At 55.9% G+C, this 16930-nt stretch overlaps 1 protein-coding gene across 1 annotated transcript; it reads right to left on the bottom strand.

The window, feature by feature from the left end:
* Positions 1-2768: 2768 nt before the first annotated feature.
* On the bottom strand, positions 2769-16352 carry LOC103582061 (protein KRBA1-like). The gene is made up of 14 exons (XM_008563744.1): positions 16118-16352; positions 15210-15365; positions 14213-14344; positions 13787-13960; positions 12793-12948; positions 11618-11809; positions 10941-11114; positions 10362-10535; positions 8498-8647; positions 7939-8127; positions 7032-7226; positions 6846-6989; positions 5637-5741; positions 2769-4175 (listed from the first exon to the last, which is right to left on the bottom strand). The coding sequence occupies exons 1-14, from the start codon at positions 16350-16352 to the stop codon at positions 3334-3336; spliced, it is 3018 nt and encodes a 1005-aa protein (XP_008561966.1). The 3' UTR covers positions 2769-3333.
* Positions 16353-16930: the final 578 nt, after the last annotated feature.

The following is a 16930-nucleotide window of genomic DNA, read 5'->3' on the forward strand; positions in this document are numbered from 1 at the left end:
TCAATTTTGTTGATTGGGTTGTGAATTTGAATGTTTCTCCTTTTAGTTCTTTAAATTTTGAGGCTAGTAGAGGGAAACACGGAATGGTTAAAAACCACACACACACACACACACATTGTCAATACAAAATAAGGCGGGAAAGAAGGAAAAGACCCTCAGAACAGGTGGGACAAACGTGAAACACAAAATAAGGTGGTATGTTCAAAGCTGAATATATCAGAAATTATATTACATTTAAATGTATTAAGGGCTCCCAGCAAAGAATAAAATTTGTGAAGATGGATTAAGAAATAAAATCCAGCTTAGGCTGTTATAGGAGCCACATCTAAAATACAAAGGCACAAAAAGGTCAGGAGCAAGTATGGTCTACCAGTGCGCCAAGCTCCTTAAGAAGCAGTAAGTCATGGGGTGTCACAGGCAGCAAATCGTGGTCCCTGTACTCCCCCAATTCCAGCCTCCTTCCATCAAAACCCTCAGGGGTGGCTCTAGAGACAATGGGGAGTCCACTGGCATCTGAAGCCTCTTGGGGGACTCGGGGCTGGAGAGGGCAGATGGAGTTCTTGGTGGACCCCTAACGTGAGCTCGGTGGGAAGCAAGGGAAGTTCTGCACCTAGGTCGGCCGGGAGCCACTCCTCAGGATGGACGCAGGCAGACCCGGAGCCTTCTCTGCCCTCCACCTCCAGACCACTGGAACTCCCTTGAATTAAAAAAGTCCTTCAGTTTCTTTCATCAAAATGACCACACTTCCTCTTCAACACAACCCAGTGCAGTAGTTAAAGCAGATGGGCACAGTACCAAAGACCAAAATTACATGTAGACTTTTCACCAAATCATTGATTACAGGACTAGGGACCTACTTCCTGCAGGACAAGCGTAGCTGCAGACCATGGAACTTCTTACCATCCATTTTATTACTTATACTCCACATTCTTAAACATGTATTTGTATTTCTTCTATGTCCGATTGGATCTGAACCACCTAGTCAGGGCTGTCCTGAATATCCTCGTCTGCCACAAGCAGGCAAAGGCCAGAAGGAGGTAGCTGTGCCAGTGGCTTAGGTGACATGCCCAGTGCTGGGCAGCAGACAGGGACCCGTGTTGTCTCGCCAGCTGTGCCACTTAGAGGACGCAGAAGTGTGAGCACTTGACCCCGCTGTGTGCGTGCTCAATAGCACCTGCTGCATAAGGGTTGTGTGACGGCTATTTGCAAAGCCAACAGGCAGAACCACCTTCATGTGCCACATAAAGGTATGTGGTGGGCTGTTCCCATGGACCCCCCACCCCTGACCTTCCCCTGCTTAGAAGGGGTTCAGGGAGAATGGGAGGCCAGCCCAGGAGGATGGCAGCAGAAGGCCTGAGGCCAGGTGGGCAGAACTCCCCTCCTCGTGGCCAGGCCACACACACAGGGAGGTTTCTTAACTCCTCTGGAGACCTGCGCCCCAGCACTATTGGCTCTGAACCGTGTCCAGCACCGCTCCCTGCACATCCTAAACAGGAGCTGGATGCATCTTTCCGAGTTCTTCAGGAGTGGAGAGCCTAGAACTTTCACTTCTTTATTCCCTACCAAGCACCGCTATGAGCAAAGAGACTGATTATTTTAAACATCCTACATACAGGATCTTATACACGTTAGTTTCCACACTTACCCTGATCCAGAAAACACTCTAACACCCCACTTTGTGACAGCTCATCTGTCCCTGGCCAATTCACCATGCCAGCGCCTGCTCCTTCCCTGGGGCAGTGCAGAGCAAGGTGGCCACCCAGCCCTTGCCCAGCTGAGGGGTACTCAGCTGTTTGTCTCCACTGCCCCTGATGTTAGTGACACAGGGATCAAAACAGCCACAGGTGCTGCTCACACAGTCACCGTGGACAAGGCCTGGCCTGGCCTGGGCTCCAGCACTGGCTCCTCGGGGCCTTATGGCAGAGCCAGCTGTGCCAGCCCATGCCAGGCTGGTCCTTCCCAGGCAGCACATGTAGACACAGTTCCGGAAGATTCCCCAGACTAAGTAATCCAGGTGGGAACACAAGCCTGGACTCTGGCCTGGGGACGAGGATGAGGTGAGTAGACAGGTGGGCTGGATCCAGCAAGCACCTTCTGAGGGGACTGACAGCAGGCACATCCCAGCCACCGAAGACAGGCCCAGCGACAGCTAGGCATGCCTTCTCCCAAGACAAACACAAGACTGGCCCAGCCCCCAAACCTTCCCCACAGCAAATTTATATGTTGAAGTCTGATTAGGACTTCAGAATGTGACCTCATGTGGAGACGGGGTCTTTGCAGAGGTATCAAATTCAAAGTGAATTCATCAGGGTGGGACCCAATCCAATCCACCTGGTGTCCTGATAGAAGGGGGAAATCGAGATGGACGCATAGAAGACGCTGTGCAAACACTAAGAAGGCCCGGGCCATTGACAGCCCAGAAGAGGCCTGGGACAGACCCACCCTCACAGCCCAAAGGACCAACCCTGACCACACCTGGATTTTGGACTTCCAGCCTCTAGAACTGAGAAAGAGTGCCTGCTGCTTAAGCCACCCAGTTAGTGGCACATCACATGGCAGCCCCAGGAGAAACGACGTGTATAACTTTCCCAAGGCATCCTTTGGGAATCCTGCTCCCCAGCCTCACTGGCACGCTGCTGACTTCTCTTGAGGGCGGCTGGGGGGAGGCAGCAGGCGCCAATTCGTCCCCACTGTGCTGGTGGCACAATCCAACCAGCCACACCCCAGTGTGGGCCCCACCTAGCCCCTTTCTATAGGAGCCAAGAAACTTTCCTCGGCAACTAACTTCTTTAATTTAGGTTCCCTGGGTCACTCTGAGATGGCCCCACCAGGCACTTGAAGTGGGGATGAGTCTGCACATGCCACCAAGGGGCAGAGTTCTCCCAAAATGAAATCTGTGCCAGCAGTTATTCCAGAAAGCCGAGAGCCCAGCCCTTCACAGGGCTGAGACCAGGAGCGGCAGGTGGTTAGAAAGAGGGGTTCTCGGGGCCACTCTGCAGCTGCACAGAGCACTGTGTTTGCATGGTGTGCACATGTGCACACTACCCATCTGAGAGCTTCGGTGGTTCCAGTGGGAAGGACAGGATGGGGAGGTACATGTGATTGAACCTGAGCCAAGAAAGCCAGAGGCGTGGCTGAGGAATGCACCCCACACAGTGGCCGCCTGAGCAAACACCATCTGGGGGTCTTGCCTGCCGTCAGGGCAAAGGGCAGAACTCCAGCAATGGAAGGGTCAGTGGAGCAGGTGGGGAGGGAGCTGGCCCCTGCAACAGGATGGCCTGGGTGGGGCCAAGGGGCATTGGGGCCACTCCTGCATCCTGCTGAAGAATGAGGCTAATGGGCCCCCCACCTCGGGTCCCTGTGTTCACCAGCCCAGAGTCCTTCTTGAAAAGCTCTCTGGACTCCTCCCAGCAGGCTGTTGGGCTCCTTGGGCTGGTCTGGGTTTCCAGCTTGTGCTGCTCCTGCAGCCAATGGATCTGTGTCTGCACTGGCTGCAGGAGGAGAGGCCATCTGGGGGGGTAAGGCAGCAGGCACTGAAGGAGAAACGGGGCTCTGGTGGCCCCCAGTGTGTCCGAAGGGAGGGTATACAGTCAGCACAGCCTGGCAGCTGGGTGCTGAGGAGGGAGGCTGCTGGGAAGGGCTGCAGTTGGGCCCAGAAATTTCTGCCGGGGGAGGATCTGAAGGCAGCTGAGGCATCAGGTGACCCCTCCCTCTAGACAGTCCTGGGGGGTCACCAGCCCTGCAGCCTTCCACCTGGCCCCGGAGGATCTTTGGTTTAGGCCTCGTGGGGCCCTTCTGTCTCCAGTAGGGCAGGTATCTGTGACCAGGGCCATTGGCCCAGCGAGGTCCCCGGGGGAGGGTCCAAGACCAGGAAGTCTGGCCCTTCTGCCCAGGGCCCCGTGGGCGCCTCCCCAGCCGATCCACATGGGTCCTCATGGTGGCCACTTCCTGGGCCAGGCCTGCCAGGGTCACGGCCAGCCGATCCAGCTTCTCTGCAAGGGCAGCACCAAGGCTGTGCAGCTCCTGTCGCAGGGGCTTCCCGCAGGGGCATGGTGGCGGTAGGGAGGTGGCTGATGAGGCAGGAGAGACAGCAGCAGGAGGGGGCAGCTCCAGCAGGAGAGACTTGCTGGGTGGCTCAGGTAGGGCCCTGGGGAGCAGCCTTCTATGGGTCCTGGCTAAAATCAGAGCAAGAACAGGTAAGAGTTCTTGGGCTGTGAAGACCTTTTCTATCCCCCTCCAGGTCCCCTGAACTAGGATGTTTGGCATCCCGCCCCTCTAAGGCCTGGCTGCTAGAAGGGATGGAAGGGGACTCCAGCTTGAGAAGACTGGTGCCAATGCTTATTACATCAAAGTCGGCCACCTCTCCTGGCTGATGCTCAAACTGGTGGGCAGGATCAACCAGACTGGGTTTCCATGGTAACCAAGCTTTCCTACAACAGTGGTCTTCCTGCCTTCTAGGAAAAGAAATCAATGGGTTCTTTGTGTTGCTGTTGGGACCAAATGGCTGCCCACAGCACCTAACCCTGCCCTGGCATCAGTGAGAAGGGCCCAGGGCAGCCCCCCAGATAACATGAGGCCAAGGTCATGGGGGAGCGTCTGAGAGGTGCTCCAGGAAGGCCAGTGCACCTGAGCCTCCCAGGCATTTCCCATCAGGTGACCTCAGGGCCACTTCAGTACCCAGGGCTCTTGGTCATAAGCAAACCACAAGGGTTCTCACCCCCTCCTGCCTTTACTTTCTATTCAGAAGTTACAGAGTCATAGGATTCTAAGTCTAAAATTTCTTTTAAAAAATCACCTAATCCTTCACCCCAAATTCCCTGGAACTGGTCTCCACCCCAGGCAAACCTCACAAGACAGCCCTGGCACAGCACTTGCCAGCCTTAACCTGCTCAGCCCAACCAGGCACGGAGATCTGCCCCCCCCACCACCATTCCTCTAAGCCCCCAGCCTCAGCTCTGCCCTTTCCTCCTCAGCACTTCTAGGGCTTCAAACAGAAGGAAAAGTCCAGACTGGAGTGGCCACAGGACCCAAGCATTGTCTGGTCAAGTTCTGTAAGCCGGGCTCTGAGCTAAGCCTGGAGGCACAGGCCCACGGGCTTCTAACTGAGGGACAGGTGAGGCTCAGCCACCCTAGGCCAGCTCAGAGCTCCTAACAAAACTGCTGTGCCCGGAAAGGAGCTATAGCTCTGAGTTAGTGAGAGAACCCCCACCACAGGCCACACTTCATGTCCCTGGTGGGACCATCCCACAGTGATCCAGGAGACTGGGTGCCATGTTCTCCTGCCTTCCCCCAATGTGGCTCCTCAGAGGCAGGAAGTGTGACACGGAGCCAAATCTCTCTGGATGATGGGCTGGGTCACGTGGCAGTACTGTGCCTCAGTTTCCTTGTCTGTTCTCTAAAGTCCCCTCATACCCCAAACTTTGATTCTGGTACATTTCTCAATTTCTGCCTCTAAAAGGTATGCCTGTGTGCTTTTATGAAGATCCCGACACTGAAACAAAATCTGTAACCTGAAGTGGCCGAAAGGTGAGACTTTTCTTACCCATTACCCAAACAATGAACCCAGAAGGGTGTCCCCCAAGCTGGGATCCTGGGTCTTGGCCCGCACAGAGGTGATGGGAAAGCCACCAGTTTACCTGCAACACTGGGCCTTCTGTGCCCAGGCTCCAGACCCTCGGGTTCTTCACCAGCCCTTGGCCTTTTCTCCAGCTGAGAAGCAGGGCCAGGATCCTTAGGCACCCCTGCGGAAAGAGCACAGAGTGCTTGGGATGGTGACACATACAGTGTTGCCAGAGCCATTCTGACAGGGGGATTTTCTCATGTGGCCTAAACTTTCAACTTTCAAACAATGATTAATTGGGATGTGAGATGATCACTGGGCCTGTCAGGGAGTCTAACTCTGGTCAAGTGGCCAGTGGCACGTGTGGGGACTTCGGTGTGTTTGGTGTGCAGGCCCCGTCTGCAGGGTGCGGGTGTACTAGAGTCCTCTGCAGCTCCACCTGGGAGCACAGGTGGAGACGACTCTAACCTAGGGGTCTGCCCCCAGCGAGACTCCTCCAAGGACGTGCTGGGGGCATCACGGGGTCCACGCCGAGCTCACCTCATCATTTTCCTCTAGCCCACTGGGCAGTGAGGAATGTGGTACAGTCCAGGGCCTGCATAAGGTGGAGGCCAAGGCCTGCGAATGGAGCCACGGCAGGAAGGCGGGTGAGCTCCCTCCTCCGGTCTCCCAGCCCTACCTCCGCCTCCTGTGGCACTGCCCAGGGGGCCAGGGTGGCAGCTGCTCTCCACGCTTTCTTCTTTCCCAGGCAACTGGGACCTGCTTCCCAGACTCTCTTCTGCCTGTCCTGCTAGGAGCAAACACTGGGTCACAGCTCAGATGGAGGAGACAGAAGGCCTGGGGCCGCAGGTGGTGTTTCCAGCCTTCTTGATGCGACAACCTCAAAGAAGTCCTCCCAGGGGGGAAATCGCACTTTTGATACCATTTTGTTGACTGCTTGCCAAGTTTTAAAAATACTTATTATTATTGCATACGTACATGTATGTACTTATACGCTGAGCATATATAACATGTATATGTTACGTACATAACATATACACATTGTTAAGCGGGGTGCCGATTTTCTCACTGTAGACGCTCATGAGCACGTCTCCGGCCCTCTGCCCCTCAAGGGCCTGGCCTTTGCTCTGTGACGCAGCTCACCTGATGGGAACTACAAGACAAATGTGGAGGACTTTCTGGCAAGATGTAGGTAAAGTGATGGGAGGGATTCAGAGAACCCAGTCTGGACTCCTGGCTCTCTGGGGGACACGCGGCTGCCCCTCTCAGGAGACCCCATGCTCACCTGCACTGAGACTGCTGCAGTCCCTGTGCTCTGCTCTCCTGGGGTCTTCAGCATGGCTATTGCTCCTGCTGCTGCCAGTGGGGGGCCCACCAGAGCATGGGGACACAGGGCCAGGACTCTTGTAGCTGAGAAGGCGGTCCTTCTCTGGCATCAGAGCAGTGAATGGTGGCCTGGGGTGCAGCTCACTCTGGGGGAGAGGCTGCCAGAGCTCGGGCTCCAGCCTCAGGTCTTCTCCATCAGAGCTACTGAAGCTTGAGCTGGAGCCGGGGCTGGGGCTGGGACCGGGGCCAGCCACGAAGGAGAAGCGCAGCGGCCTCACGGGCAGGATCACCCTCAGAGAGCTCTCCAGGCAGTGTAGAGGGGAGGGTGTGGTGGCTGCCCCTGGGCAAACAAAAGCAGGAGAGCCCCTGTCCATCAGCCCAATGACAGCCGGGAAGACTTCCCTAATGACTCAGCCCACAACCCAACATGAGCTCTGGTGGACTCTGAACAGCTCACTCTGGCCATGGAAGGTGGAGAGAGAAGCGAAGGAAGGGCCTGGCCAGGTCCCCAGCCACTCTGGAAAGTCAGCTGGGGAACTTGCCTGAAGTCTCAAGTCCCTGGAAGCCACTCGAGGTCAGGTTAAGCCAGGCAGCCTATCCCACCCGGCAGGCACCATCCCTTCAACCCAGCACCATGCAGAGACCAGCAGTCCAAGAGCAGAGGTTCTGCAGGGCTAGTCCTGGCCTGGCGGGAGGGTTAGAAAAGCCCCATCTCCTCAGCTAAACCATCCCGCCTGCCACGCGGCAAGCCAGGAAGGAACACTGTGGAAGTCAGACTAAGCGCATCACTGGACCCCTCCAGCCCAGGTGGCTTCTCCGCTGGACAAACCCAACAGATGGACAAAGACAGCATTCTTCCTGCCCCTTTGTCAGCACCTCATGTCATTTTATCTGCTTCTTAGCATGCCTCAGCCTGTCTGGCTCCAGCTTCCATGTTTTGGGGAAAAGATGTGGGACAGGGCAGGGACAGAGGAAGAGTGAGAGAAGAGGATCTGTTTCCTTGTCAGGACAGAGCACATGGCAGCAAACACAGAGGGCAGGCGTCCACTCACCGTCTGGGAGCCACCTCCATGATCCCAGCCTGGGTGCTGCATGGTCTTGGAACCCCTGCTGGCGCTGGCGGCAGGCAGGGACAAAGCCAGCAGAGAACGCCTGTGGGCTGGCCAGAGGGAGGCTCCTGGGGGGCACTTCTGCCCTGCCCTGTCCAAGGTGAGGCGGCTCGCAGGCCTCGCCCCTCAGTCCTGTTTTAATGAGAAGCAATAGGCCGTGAGAAGTGGGGCCTGGTGCTGGCACAGGAGAATGGACAGAGGACAATTTCTACCACTGTCAGGCTCTCAGCATGCATGCTTCAGGTGGGAAACATCAGCCTGTGACTTTCCGAGGAGCAGTGGATGGTGGTGCTGGGGTGTGTCTGTCCTGCACCTTGCCCGCCGCCCAGCTGCAGGTGAGTGCCGAACAGACTATCAGCCTTTCTGGCTTCAAAGACACATCTCTGCCCAAGCTGTTTCCACAGCATGGTCTCTGCTAAGGTATGGATCTGGACCCGTGAGGGTGGCAGCGTTGGAGCTGCCCTGTCCCACTCCCAGGGACCTGTGGCAGCCACTGCGTTACCTTCCTTGTCTGCCACCCAGTTCCTGGGCTCTGCTCTCTTTGGTCCCCTGTCCACTGCTGAGCAGGACCAGGCAGACTGCAGCCTGGGCACAGGAATCTCTTTGAGACAGTTCTCTAGACTCTGGAGTGGGGAGCTTCCTGCTGGGCTTCCTGTGAAGATCACACATTTGCAGTCTTGAATGGTGGCAGCCCAGTCTCTGCACACCCCAGGAGCCTCCCCTCTTCTGCTGGGTCTGAGGCAGGAGGGGCCCTGAGAGGAGGAGCACAGAGCACCGGACAGAGACCTAGCCCCAAACATCTGTCACTTCTGGCTCTGGGGCGGCCCTGCTTGGGGTGCCCCAGCAGCAGCCTGACCTGTCTTGGCCACCTACACAGAAGCTTGGCCCAGGGGCTGTGATGGGGCGACTGGCCACATGTGTGGGTTCTAGGCTTCCTCAGTCCACCCAGCTGCCACCAATGTGAGTGAAGATGCTTCCCTAGCACCCGTGACAACCTTAAAGATGGAGTGTGTTAAGGATTCCCTCACCACCCAAAGAAGGGCAGCACCACAGGCCCCCCCGCCTCCAGGTATGACACAGCAGGCCACGGCAGGCCAACACGGACACAGCTCCAGCTAGGAAGAAGCCAAATATGTTGCAAAATCATCTTTCTAGGGACAGAGAACTGTGCAAGCAACAGGAACTAGATGAATTGAAACTCTAGGGAAGGAAGAGCCCTCCCTAGGTGAGCCGGCAGCGCTGGCCATCCTCTCTCTGGTAAGTGTCTGCTGATGGTTGGGCCCAGGCAGAGGGCCAAAGAGAGAAAGTGGCAAAACTTCTGGCTGCCATGTTGGGCGGAAGGGCAGAGCCTAACTAAAGGATCTGCAAATGTGTTTTCCCACACACAGGACATCCACGCGTTCTGGGTAACAGAGGGAGCTGGGGAGTGGGCTGGAAGCTTCTACAAGGCAGTGTGAAATCTCCTGCAGTTGGGGTTACTTAGAAAACAAAGTCATCGGCAGAGGACACATGAGAAAGATGCATGCTGCAGAACAAGAACGAAGCTGGGCTAGTGGCCAAGGGACATTTGGACAAAATGAAGAAGGATGTTAAGGACAAATGTTTAAGACAAAAGCAAAGTGAGGATGTGCCTAGAATGCTGCCATGTGTCACACGATTTTGTTTTCCCACATAACCTTCTGCAGCTTTTGAACAGAACTTTGTGATTATACTACCTATTAAAATCTAAAAATTAAAAGAAAATGCCCTTTGGAGCAGCTTAGGCCTGCTCCAGGGGCCCCATCAGCCTGGCCAAGGTCCCGGCTGCAGTTCGAGGCTTTTCCATTGACAACGACATGGCCAGGACAGAGGCGAGCACTGAGGGACCAGGTGTCCATGGGACAAGACGAGACCCACGGTACTTGGGTTATTCAGGTGGGGGAAAAAAAGAAGGCCAAGAGGGGACACTGGAGAGTCCTACAAAATCCCCAAGTCCCTGGGAATGACTCTACTCAAGGGATCCAGGGCAGGCACGGGCCACAAGTCACACTCTTTAAAGTGGTTTTATATGAACCTCAGTACATTTTTTCCTAAGTTGGAGGTCGGTTTGATATTACAGGCACCTCTTTGAGGCTGGGATAAGGAGGAATTTAATGCAAAAGGAGGTTTTTAAAGAGATCTTAGATAATGTCCTGACTCTTCTGAGCCAAATCACTAAAATGGACTTCCTCTCCTCCCCTCACCCCCTCCCAGGACAAGTCCTGCATCTGCTCTTGCCTCAGTATCCCCAGCTCAGCTGCTGGCACTGGGCAGGTAGCCAGATGGAGGGCACAGGCCTCGCATCCTTTCCCAGGAAGGACTCCCTGCCTCAGGCCCATGCAGCTCACCTTTTCCATTCCGCTGCCCCTCGCTCCCCCCAGGGCTCCTGAAATCCAGGTCCCCGTCAGTGCTGCTGGATGAAGATAAGCTGGCGGGGGTGCCTTGGGGGCCTGGGGGTCGGTCAGGGCCATCTCTTGCAAAGCCCTGCAGGCCCAGAGTCAGAAGAGGCTCCCTGGCCGCCTCTGTGGGGAAGAGCACAGTGGGGGGTCACAGGAGAGTCCCCTGGAGAAGAGATCTGGGGCCCTGGCGTGGACGGCACCAGGAGACCCTGCTGCAAGGTATCTCCCACTGGGGTTTCCCCATGGTGCTGGCTGAAATCCCACAGCATATCAACCCACATAAACCCCACAGTTAGTCTCATGTGACTGGAGAGAATGAGAGTCCTAAGAGAAGGAAGTGCGGCAAGAAGATTTTAACTGGCTTTTCCCAAACTTGGGGAACTATTTGGGGACAGGCTTGAAAGAGGGGTTGGGGGAGGAAAGGCAGGTGCCTCGGGAGGCTGGAGAAGACTTAACAGGGTCCTCGGCAGCTCTCTCAGCTGCTGTGCACAGGGACAAACACCACCCAAACCCACAGGCACAGTCTACCTTCAGTGTGTGATCCGTGGGGCCACAGCTCAGGCCTCTGAGGCCCAGGGTCTCCTGGATGGGGTCTCCGGGACCAAGAGGTAGCTGGCGGCTGGGGAGGTAATGACCCGCTCTGGGGAATGCCCTTCAGACAGGCCTCCAGTGCTTCCAGGGGTGAGCTTGAGGCACTGCCAGCTGGGATAGGAGAGACCACCTGTCACTTTTTCTCGCACATCCCTGGCCCTGCCCATCAGACCCCAGCTTGGCTCCAGGCTGGCTGCTCCCAGCATGCTTTCGGCAGGGGTGACAAGTCCTGCACCAGGCTCTGGGGAGCCAGGTAGGCAGGAAACCCTTCTGTGGGGAACTTTTGATCTGCTCTCTGCTCCTCCAGAAATAATGAAGAGCACTGTCCCCAGCCTCAGGGAAGGGTGCGGGGAGGTCCACATGCATGTAGAGGCCTCTTCCTCAGCCAGGAAATCACTGCAAAGTGAAGGCCCTTCACATGGGGATGTGTGGGCAAGGGCCTGGGTTGAGAAGGGAGGACGTGGCTAAGGGACCCACTACTTAGGAAGAGAGGCCAGGGGATGGCCTCCCTTCCCGAGAGACAGAGGTGCCTTTTCCCTGTGTCTGGTGGAACCTTTGTCTGGAGGCTGAGAACCCCACCCAGAAAGACTGGAGCAGAGGAGCCCAGATCTCACCTGGAGGCACAGGGCTCCAACTGGGCACTTGGACCCCTCTGGTGGCAGAGGGGCCATGGGTGTGCCTGATGAACTGACATGACACAGGCCCTGGGGGGCTCTGGGCCCAGCCATTCTCCATCTTCACCACAGGGAGCATGCTGCCAGCTCCAGGAACAGGGCAGGGAGGAAGGGTCTGGAGGTGTCCAGGCCCTGTGGAAAGGAGGCCACTGGGAAGCCCATAATTCAGGCCTGGACTCACCCAGACAGTCCTGTGAGGCCTTTATAGGGTTAGGGGGCTTTCGAGGCCCTTCTGCCTCCATGACAGTCACCAGCCCCAGGTACAGTTTCTTCTCCATCACCAGCAGACAGACCAAAATCACACTTCTCCTTCTGCCCCAGGCTCCTCTGGGGTGCCTCTGGAGGTTTCTACCAAGGCATTAAGTCAGCCCTCCCTGGTCAGTACCAGATCAGATCTTCTCCATGGCCAGCATGCCTGGCTCAACCCAACTCTCAAATAAGGACTAGTGAGCTGACATGCAGGGAAATGTGAACCCAGCCCAAACCCACACGATGGGAACCCTAAATCCAGTTACTCCAACTCAGCCCAAACACACACAATGGGAACCCCAAATCCCGCTTATTCCAATCAAGTCCAAACACACATGATGGGAACCCCAAATCCCAGTTAATCCAACCCAGCCCAAACATACACAATGGGAACCCCAAATCCTGCTTATTCCAATCAAGCCCAAACACACATGATGGGAACCCCAAATCCCAGTTAATCCAACCCAGCCCAAACATACATGATGGGAACCCCAAATCCCACTTATTCTAACCCAGCCCAAACACATGATGGGAACCCCAAATCCCAGTATGCCCTGAGTGGTTACTGGGCTGGAACTCTGTCTTCTAGCTCTTGGTCTCGTTCCCTCCCTACCATCCCTTCCTTCCTCTGGAATTTTCAGCTCCTACCATAAGAGCCAGTCTGGAAAAGTGTCAAGGACTGAGTAAGCACCTCCTACATGCCATGCTCCATTTACACAGTGATGACCCTCAGCATGTGGCTCCTCTGCCTGACACGCTGATGGGGGGTCCCGTGTGTTTACAAGAAGGTCAATACAGCCCTTCTTGGAGCAGGGAAAGGAAACAGTGATGTTGGGGCCCCTCCCAGCCCAGCAAGGGGACTTTACCTCCAAAATTCCTTTTCCAGGCCCCTTGGTCCTCCTGCAGCTTGGGGTCCCCTGCTCCTGAGGGGCTGGGATTCCCATCCTGGACCTCTGGGATCTCCTTTAGACAGTTCAGCAGACCCTGGAGGGGACAATCCCCTGACACTGCCTCTGTCTTCACTAAAGGAAAAAGGAGCATATTTCCACCGCGAGCTTTGGTCTTCATGACAAACAACAAATAAGGGACAATCCAGTTGTGCAGTTAAAGGGGCACAGTGCCAGAAATCTGGAGCTGGAGGTCTTCTCGTAAATCACTGGGTCTTGTAGGATCCTGTCTCTTGGCACCCAGAACGCCTGTCTACTCCCCTCCCAGGACCGCACAGACAGAGGAGGAAGACAGGAAAGGGGCCCTGAGGGCACACACATGGCATAACTCTGAGAACAAACTGAAGGCAGCAGTGGCGGGTGGCTGCTCACAGATAGCTCTCTGGGCCCTGAGAGGAACTAGCATCTGAGGAGGACCAAGCTTTTCAGGCACACACATCCATATGCATGCACACAGCAAGTACATCACTGCAGTCAGGCTCGCTGCAGCTGTGTGAGGTTGCAGCGATCACCTCCTTTTACAGAGAAGCAGCAAGGCTTGAACGCTGCAGCAGTCTCTCAGGGTCTGACTCTGAGACCAGTGCCCCACGCATGTCACCTAATACAACGTGAAGGGACACCCAGCCCTGCAGCTCCTCTCCTCATGGTCCCACATTAGCAAGCCGTAAAGTGCACAAAGGAAACCAAGGCGAAGTCTGTTTCTGAGTTTTCCTGTTCTAGCTAACCAAATGCTGTCCTTAGAGACCCATCTGGCTTCAGAAATACGACACTGGTGATACAGGAGCAGCCAAGTTGGTACTGATCCTTATAGGGGACACTTTGGAGCAAGAGAAATAGCTATAAAAAGGCAATCCAAACTTTCCAGGGGCTTCAGAGACCCTGGCCTGAGACCAGGTCCCTGGGGACTACTCACCTCCCGAGGGCAGGCTCCCAAGGCTCAACTCCACTCTGGTTGGCCTTGATGTACCCAGGCCGGGGAGATGGGGCAGTAAGTTTGGGGATGGCTCAGGGTGCTGGGGCCCAGGCACAAGGATTTCTTTCAGACAGTTGATGAGGCCTTGCAAGGGGCTGTTCCCAGGAGAGGTTCCTGTAGCACATGCAAGGTCAGCTGAGGTCAGCCAAGTCCTGACAGAGCAACCGTGAGACCTTCAGCAGACCCGAGTCTATGGGTGGCTGAGATTCCCACCCGTGAGAACAGAGACCAGGCCTGCCTGGCAGGGTTGCCACGAGGCCAGAGGGGAGAGCAACACGACCTCACGCGTGAACTCCACACGCCTCCCCATCACCACCCCACTCAGCTCCAGGGTGGGCCCCACTCCCAGGAGAGCCAGACTCTTACCTGTCTCCATCGTCCCTCTCTCCTGCCTTCTGTGGCTCTTTTTCCTTCCGGGGCTACAGGTGGGAGGACTGGGCTCCTCGCTGGGGGCTCTTGGGCCTTCTTGCCCTGTAGGCCGTGGTTTGTCAGCAGTTTCTGTTGCAAGACAGGAAGACCTTTTTAGCCTCGGATCCTGACTCTGGAAGATCACCCCTGAGCTGGTCCCCACACAGGACAGGCCTCTGTAGCTCCCCAAGTCCCTGGGGGGCAACCAAGTCCTGGGAACTTGGACTTGTGGTGGGGCAAGCTGCTGGATGATTTGGTCCAGGAGGGCTGGGGGCCTTTCCCTGTTTCCCTTTAGTTTCACTGTAAATACTCCTAGCCCCAGCCTCGAATTTGGCTCAGCAAGTAATGCCAGCAGCCACAACTACAAGCCACAATCTTATGCTCATGCTTCTCAACCAGGGCACATGGAGCCCTAGAGCAAATGTGCCAGATGGCACCTGAGACCACAGGCTACTAGGTATTTTGGGGGGGACTGCCAATTTTATTTCATATTAATTCAAAATATTTTTAATAAAAACAGATATTCAGACAAATGCAAATTCTGCAAGAATTTTTAAAAATAAAATGAGACCCCAGAGAAATTCTAGTGGCTACCATTGCCTCCTCTGAGATTAGAGTGGCTCTGATGAGGTCTGAGAATGAGAGCAGGTGTGCCAGGTCTGTTACCTGCCAATGGGCTTGCATGTGAGAGAGCACCCGAGGCTTGCTGTGTGTGTGCACACAGAGCTCAGCACTCAGGGCTGGCTGAGAAGCCACCTGAGGACCAGGCATCACACCTCCTCTTTGGTCTACAGACCAGAGGCTAAGCATGCTCCTTAGGGTGCTCTGTCCCCCTTTAGCAACAGAGGAAACTGAGTCCTAGGGAAAATGAAGAGAGCGCAGGGTCCAAGTCCCCTGATTCCAGGGTGGGAGCCCTGGAAATGCTGGTTCTCTGTCCCCACTGGGTCAAACTCACTGAGGGGAAGGGGGCTTCCCTGCTCCCCATCTCTATGTGGGCTGCTGGAGGATGAGCTGCTGGTGGGCGTGGTGGCCAGGTAGGGATGGCTGACGGGGGCATCCGGAAGGCAGCTAAGCAGGCCTCGAAGGGTGCAAGGTTCCACTGCCACAGCAGCTGTTGGGGAGCAGGGAGAAGACACTGACCACTGGTAAAATGCCCCTGTCATTGTCACAAGCTTGCCATGTTCTGCTAACAACAGCCAGGATGTCAGTAACCTGTACACTGTCATCACTGAGCTCTGAAACTTAGATTTCTAGCCGTGGTCATGTCCTGATGAAATATGAAGCAGCAGCTCTGAAGCCACATCCCCACCAACCCTGTGGCGTCCTCTACCTCCTGCCCCCACTTTCTATCTCATTCCCATCAACTGGGTGGGGCTGGATGGGACAGATGTACAGGGGAGGTGGGACCTGAACTGAGAGCAGCAAGTGAGCAGAGACAGGGGACAGGAAAGATGGTTGGGGAGGTGGAAAGAACACAGACCTGGGAGGGTAACATGGGTCCCCGCTGGCTACTCCAGCAAAGCACACCTCCCCTCTCTTTTGCAAAATGGTGACAAACACACTGCCCTCGCCTACCATGCAGGGCACAAGGGGACAGGGTGGGACTGCAAGGAGATGGCTTAAGCCATGCAGAAACCACCACGCAACAGTCAGGGCTGCTCTCTCCAACTCTGCCCCATGTTCTCAGAAGGTGGACACATGGCCCGGGGTGTCAGGAACTGCTGGTGACTCTACCTCCCTGTGTGTGCCTAGGTCAGGGACTGGGCAGGTACACTGCCATGGTGCCGTGGACTTGAACTTCATCTTGTGGAGTGCAGAGAAGGCTGTGTGTGCTGCAGAGGCCGCCCTGGCTGTCTAACTTACCCTCTGGGCTCGCTCTCTCCCCATCCAGGCCAGCCGCCCCACTCTCGGGGCTGTCCACAGCGCCCTTGCCTTCCCCGAACAAGAACTCTGGAATCTCCTTCACCAGCTGCACCAGGGCAGTGAGGTGCAGGCTGTGCCGGGGCTGTCCTCCTGCGGAGAGGCTGCAATGAACCCCATGTCCCTGTGGCTGCTTGGCACTCACACTCTGTGCACATCTGCACACCCAGCGTCTCATGTACTCTTCTGACTCACAGAAGGAGCAGCCAGAGGAGAGACCGATGTCCCCTGAGATACTGAGGACTTGGGCTCAGGCCAGGTGCTCTGCCCAAGGGCATGGCCATGGCGGGGCAGGGGTGGGGAGGCTTGGGCAACTGGATTCTTCTTCTACCCTCGACTACTCCTTACCTCTCTACTCCGGTCTCCTTTCCTTCAAGGGGAATGTCAAGTTGGTCAGCCTCCATCCTCCCCTCCCACTACCAGGGTCCTCTGCCCTTCCCGGAACCCCCCAAGCTCCAAGTCTAGGCCCTGTGGCCCACATCCACCAGCTGAGGTCTCAGATGTTAGCCTCATGGCAGGACTTTCAGGAGCTGCAGGCTGGCTCTGTAGGAGTGGCTGTAATGAGGCTTCAGAGTGGTGGCAGGAAGGGGGCTGGAGGCAGGGGGTGCTCTCCAGGGTTACCCCAGCTTTCTTCTGAGCACTTCTCCACTGAATGGACAACATGTAACAGGCTCCCAGCGCAGAGGGTTGAAGGTGAAGGTCAGGGAGGGTTGGGTTAGGGGCATGGCCAGGTGGGGAAGGCTGGACTGAGCAGGC

The sequence above is a fragment of the Galeopterus variegatus genome, unplaced genomic scaffold (assembly GCF_000696425.1).
Source record: "Galeopterus variegatus unplaced genomic scaffold, G_variegatus-3.0.2 Scaffold14773, whole genome shotgun sequence".
Taxonomy (NCBI): domain Eukaryota; kingdom Metazoa; phylum Chordata; class Mammalia; order Dermoptera; family Cynocephalidae; genus Galeopterus; species Galeopterus variegatus.

What these genes read in the sequence shown, in the direction of transcription:
- LOC103582061 (XM_008563744.1), bottom strand. Translation starts at nt 16,352, where the DNA reads ATGAGACGCTGGGTGTGCAGATGTGCACAGAGTGTGAGTGCCAAGCAG. An exon ending in TGGGAGCCTGCCCTCGGGAG is followed by an intron (nt 12,949 to 13,786) that starts GTGAGTAGTCCC and finishes TTTTTCCTTTAG; the next exon opens with TGAAGACAGAGGCAGTGTCA. An exon ending in TTGGAGCCCTGTGCCTCCAG is followed by an intron (nt 11,115 to 11,617) that starts GTGAGATCTGGG and finishes CTCCTATCCCAG; the next exon opens with CTGGCAGTGCCTCAAGCTCA.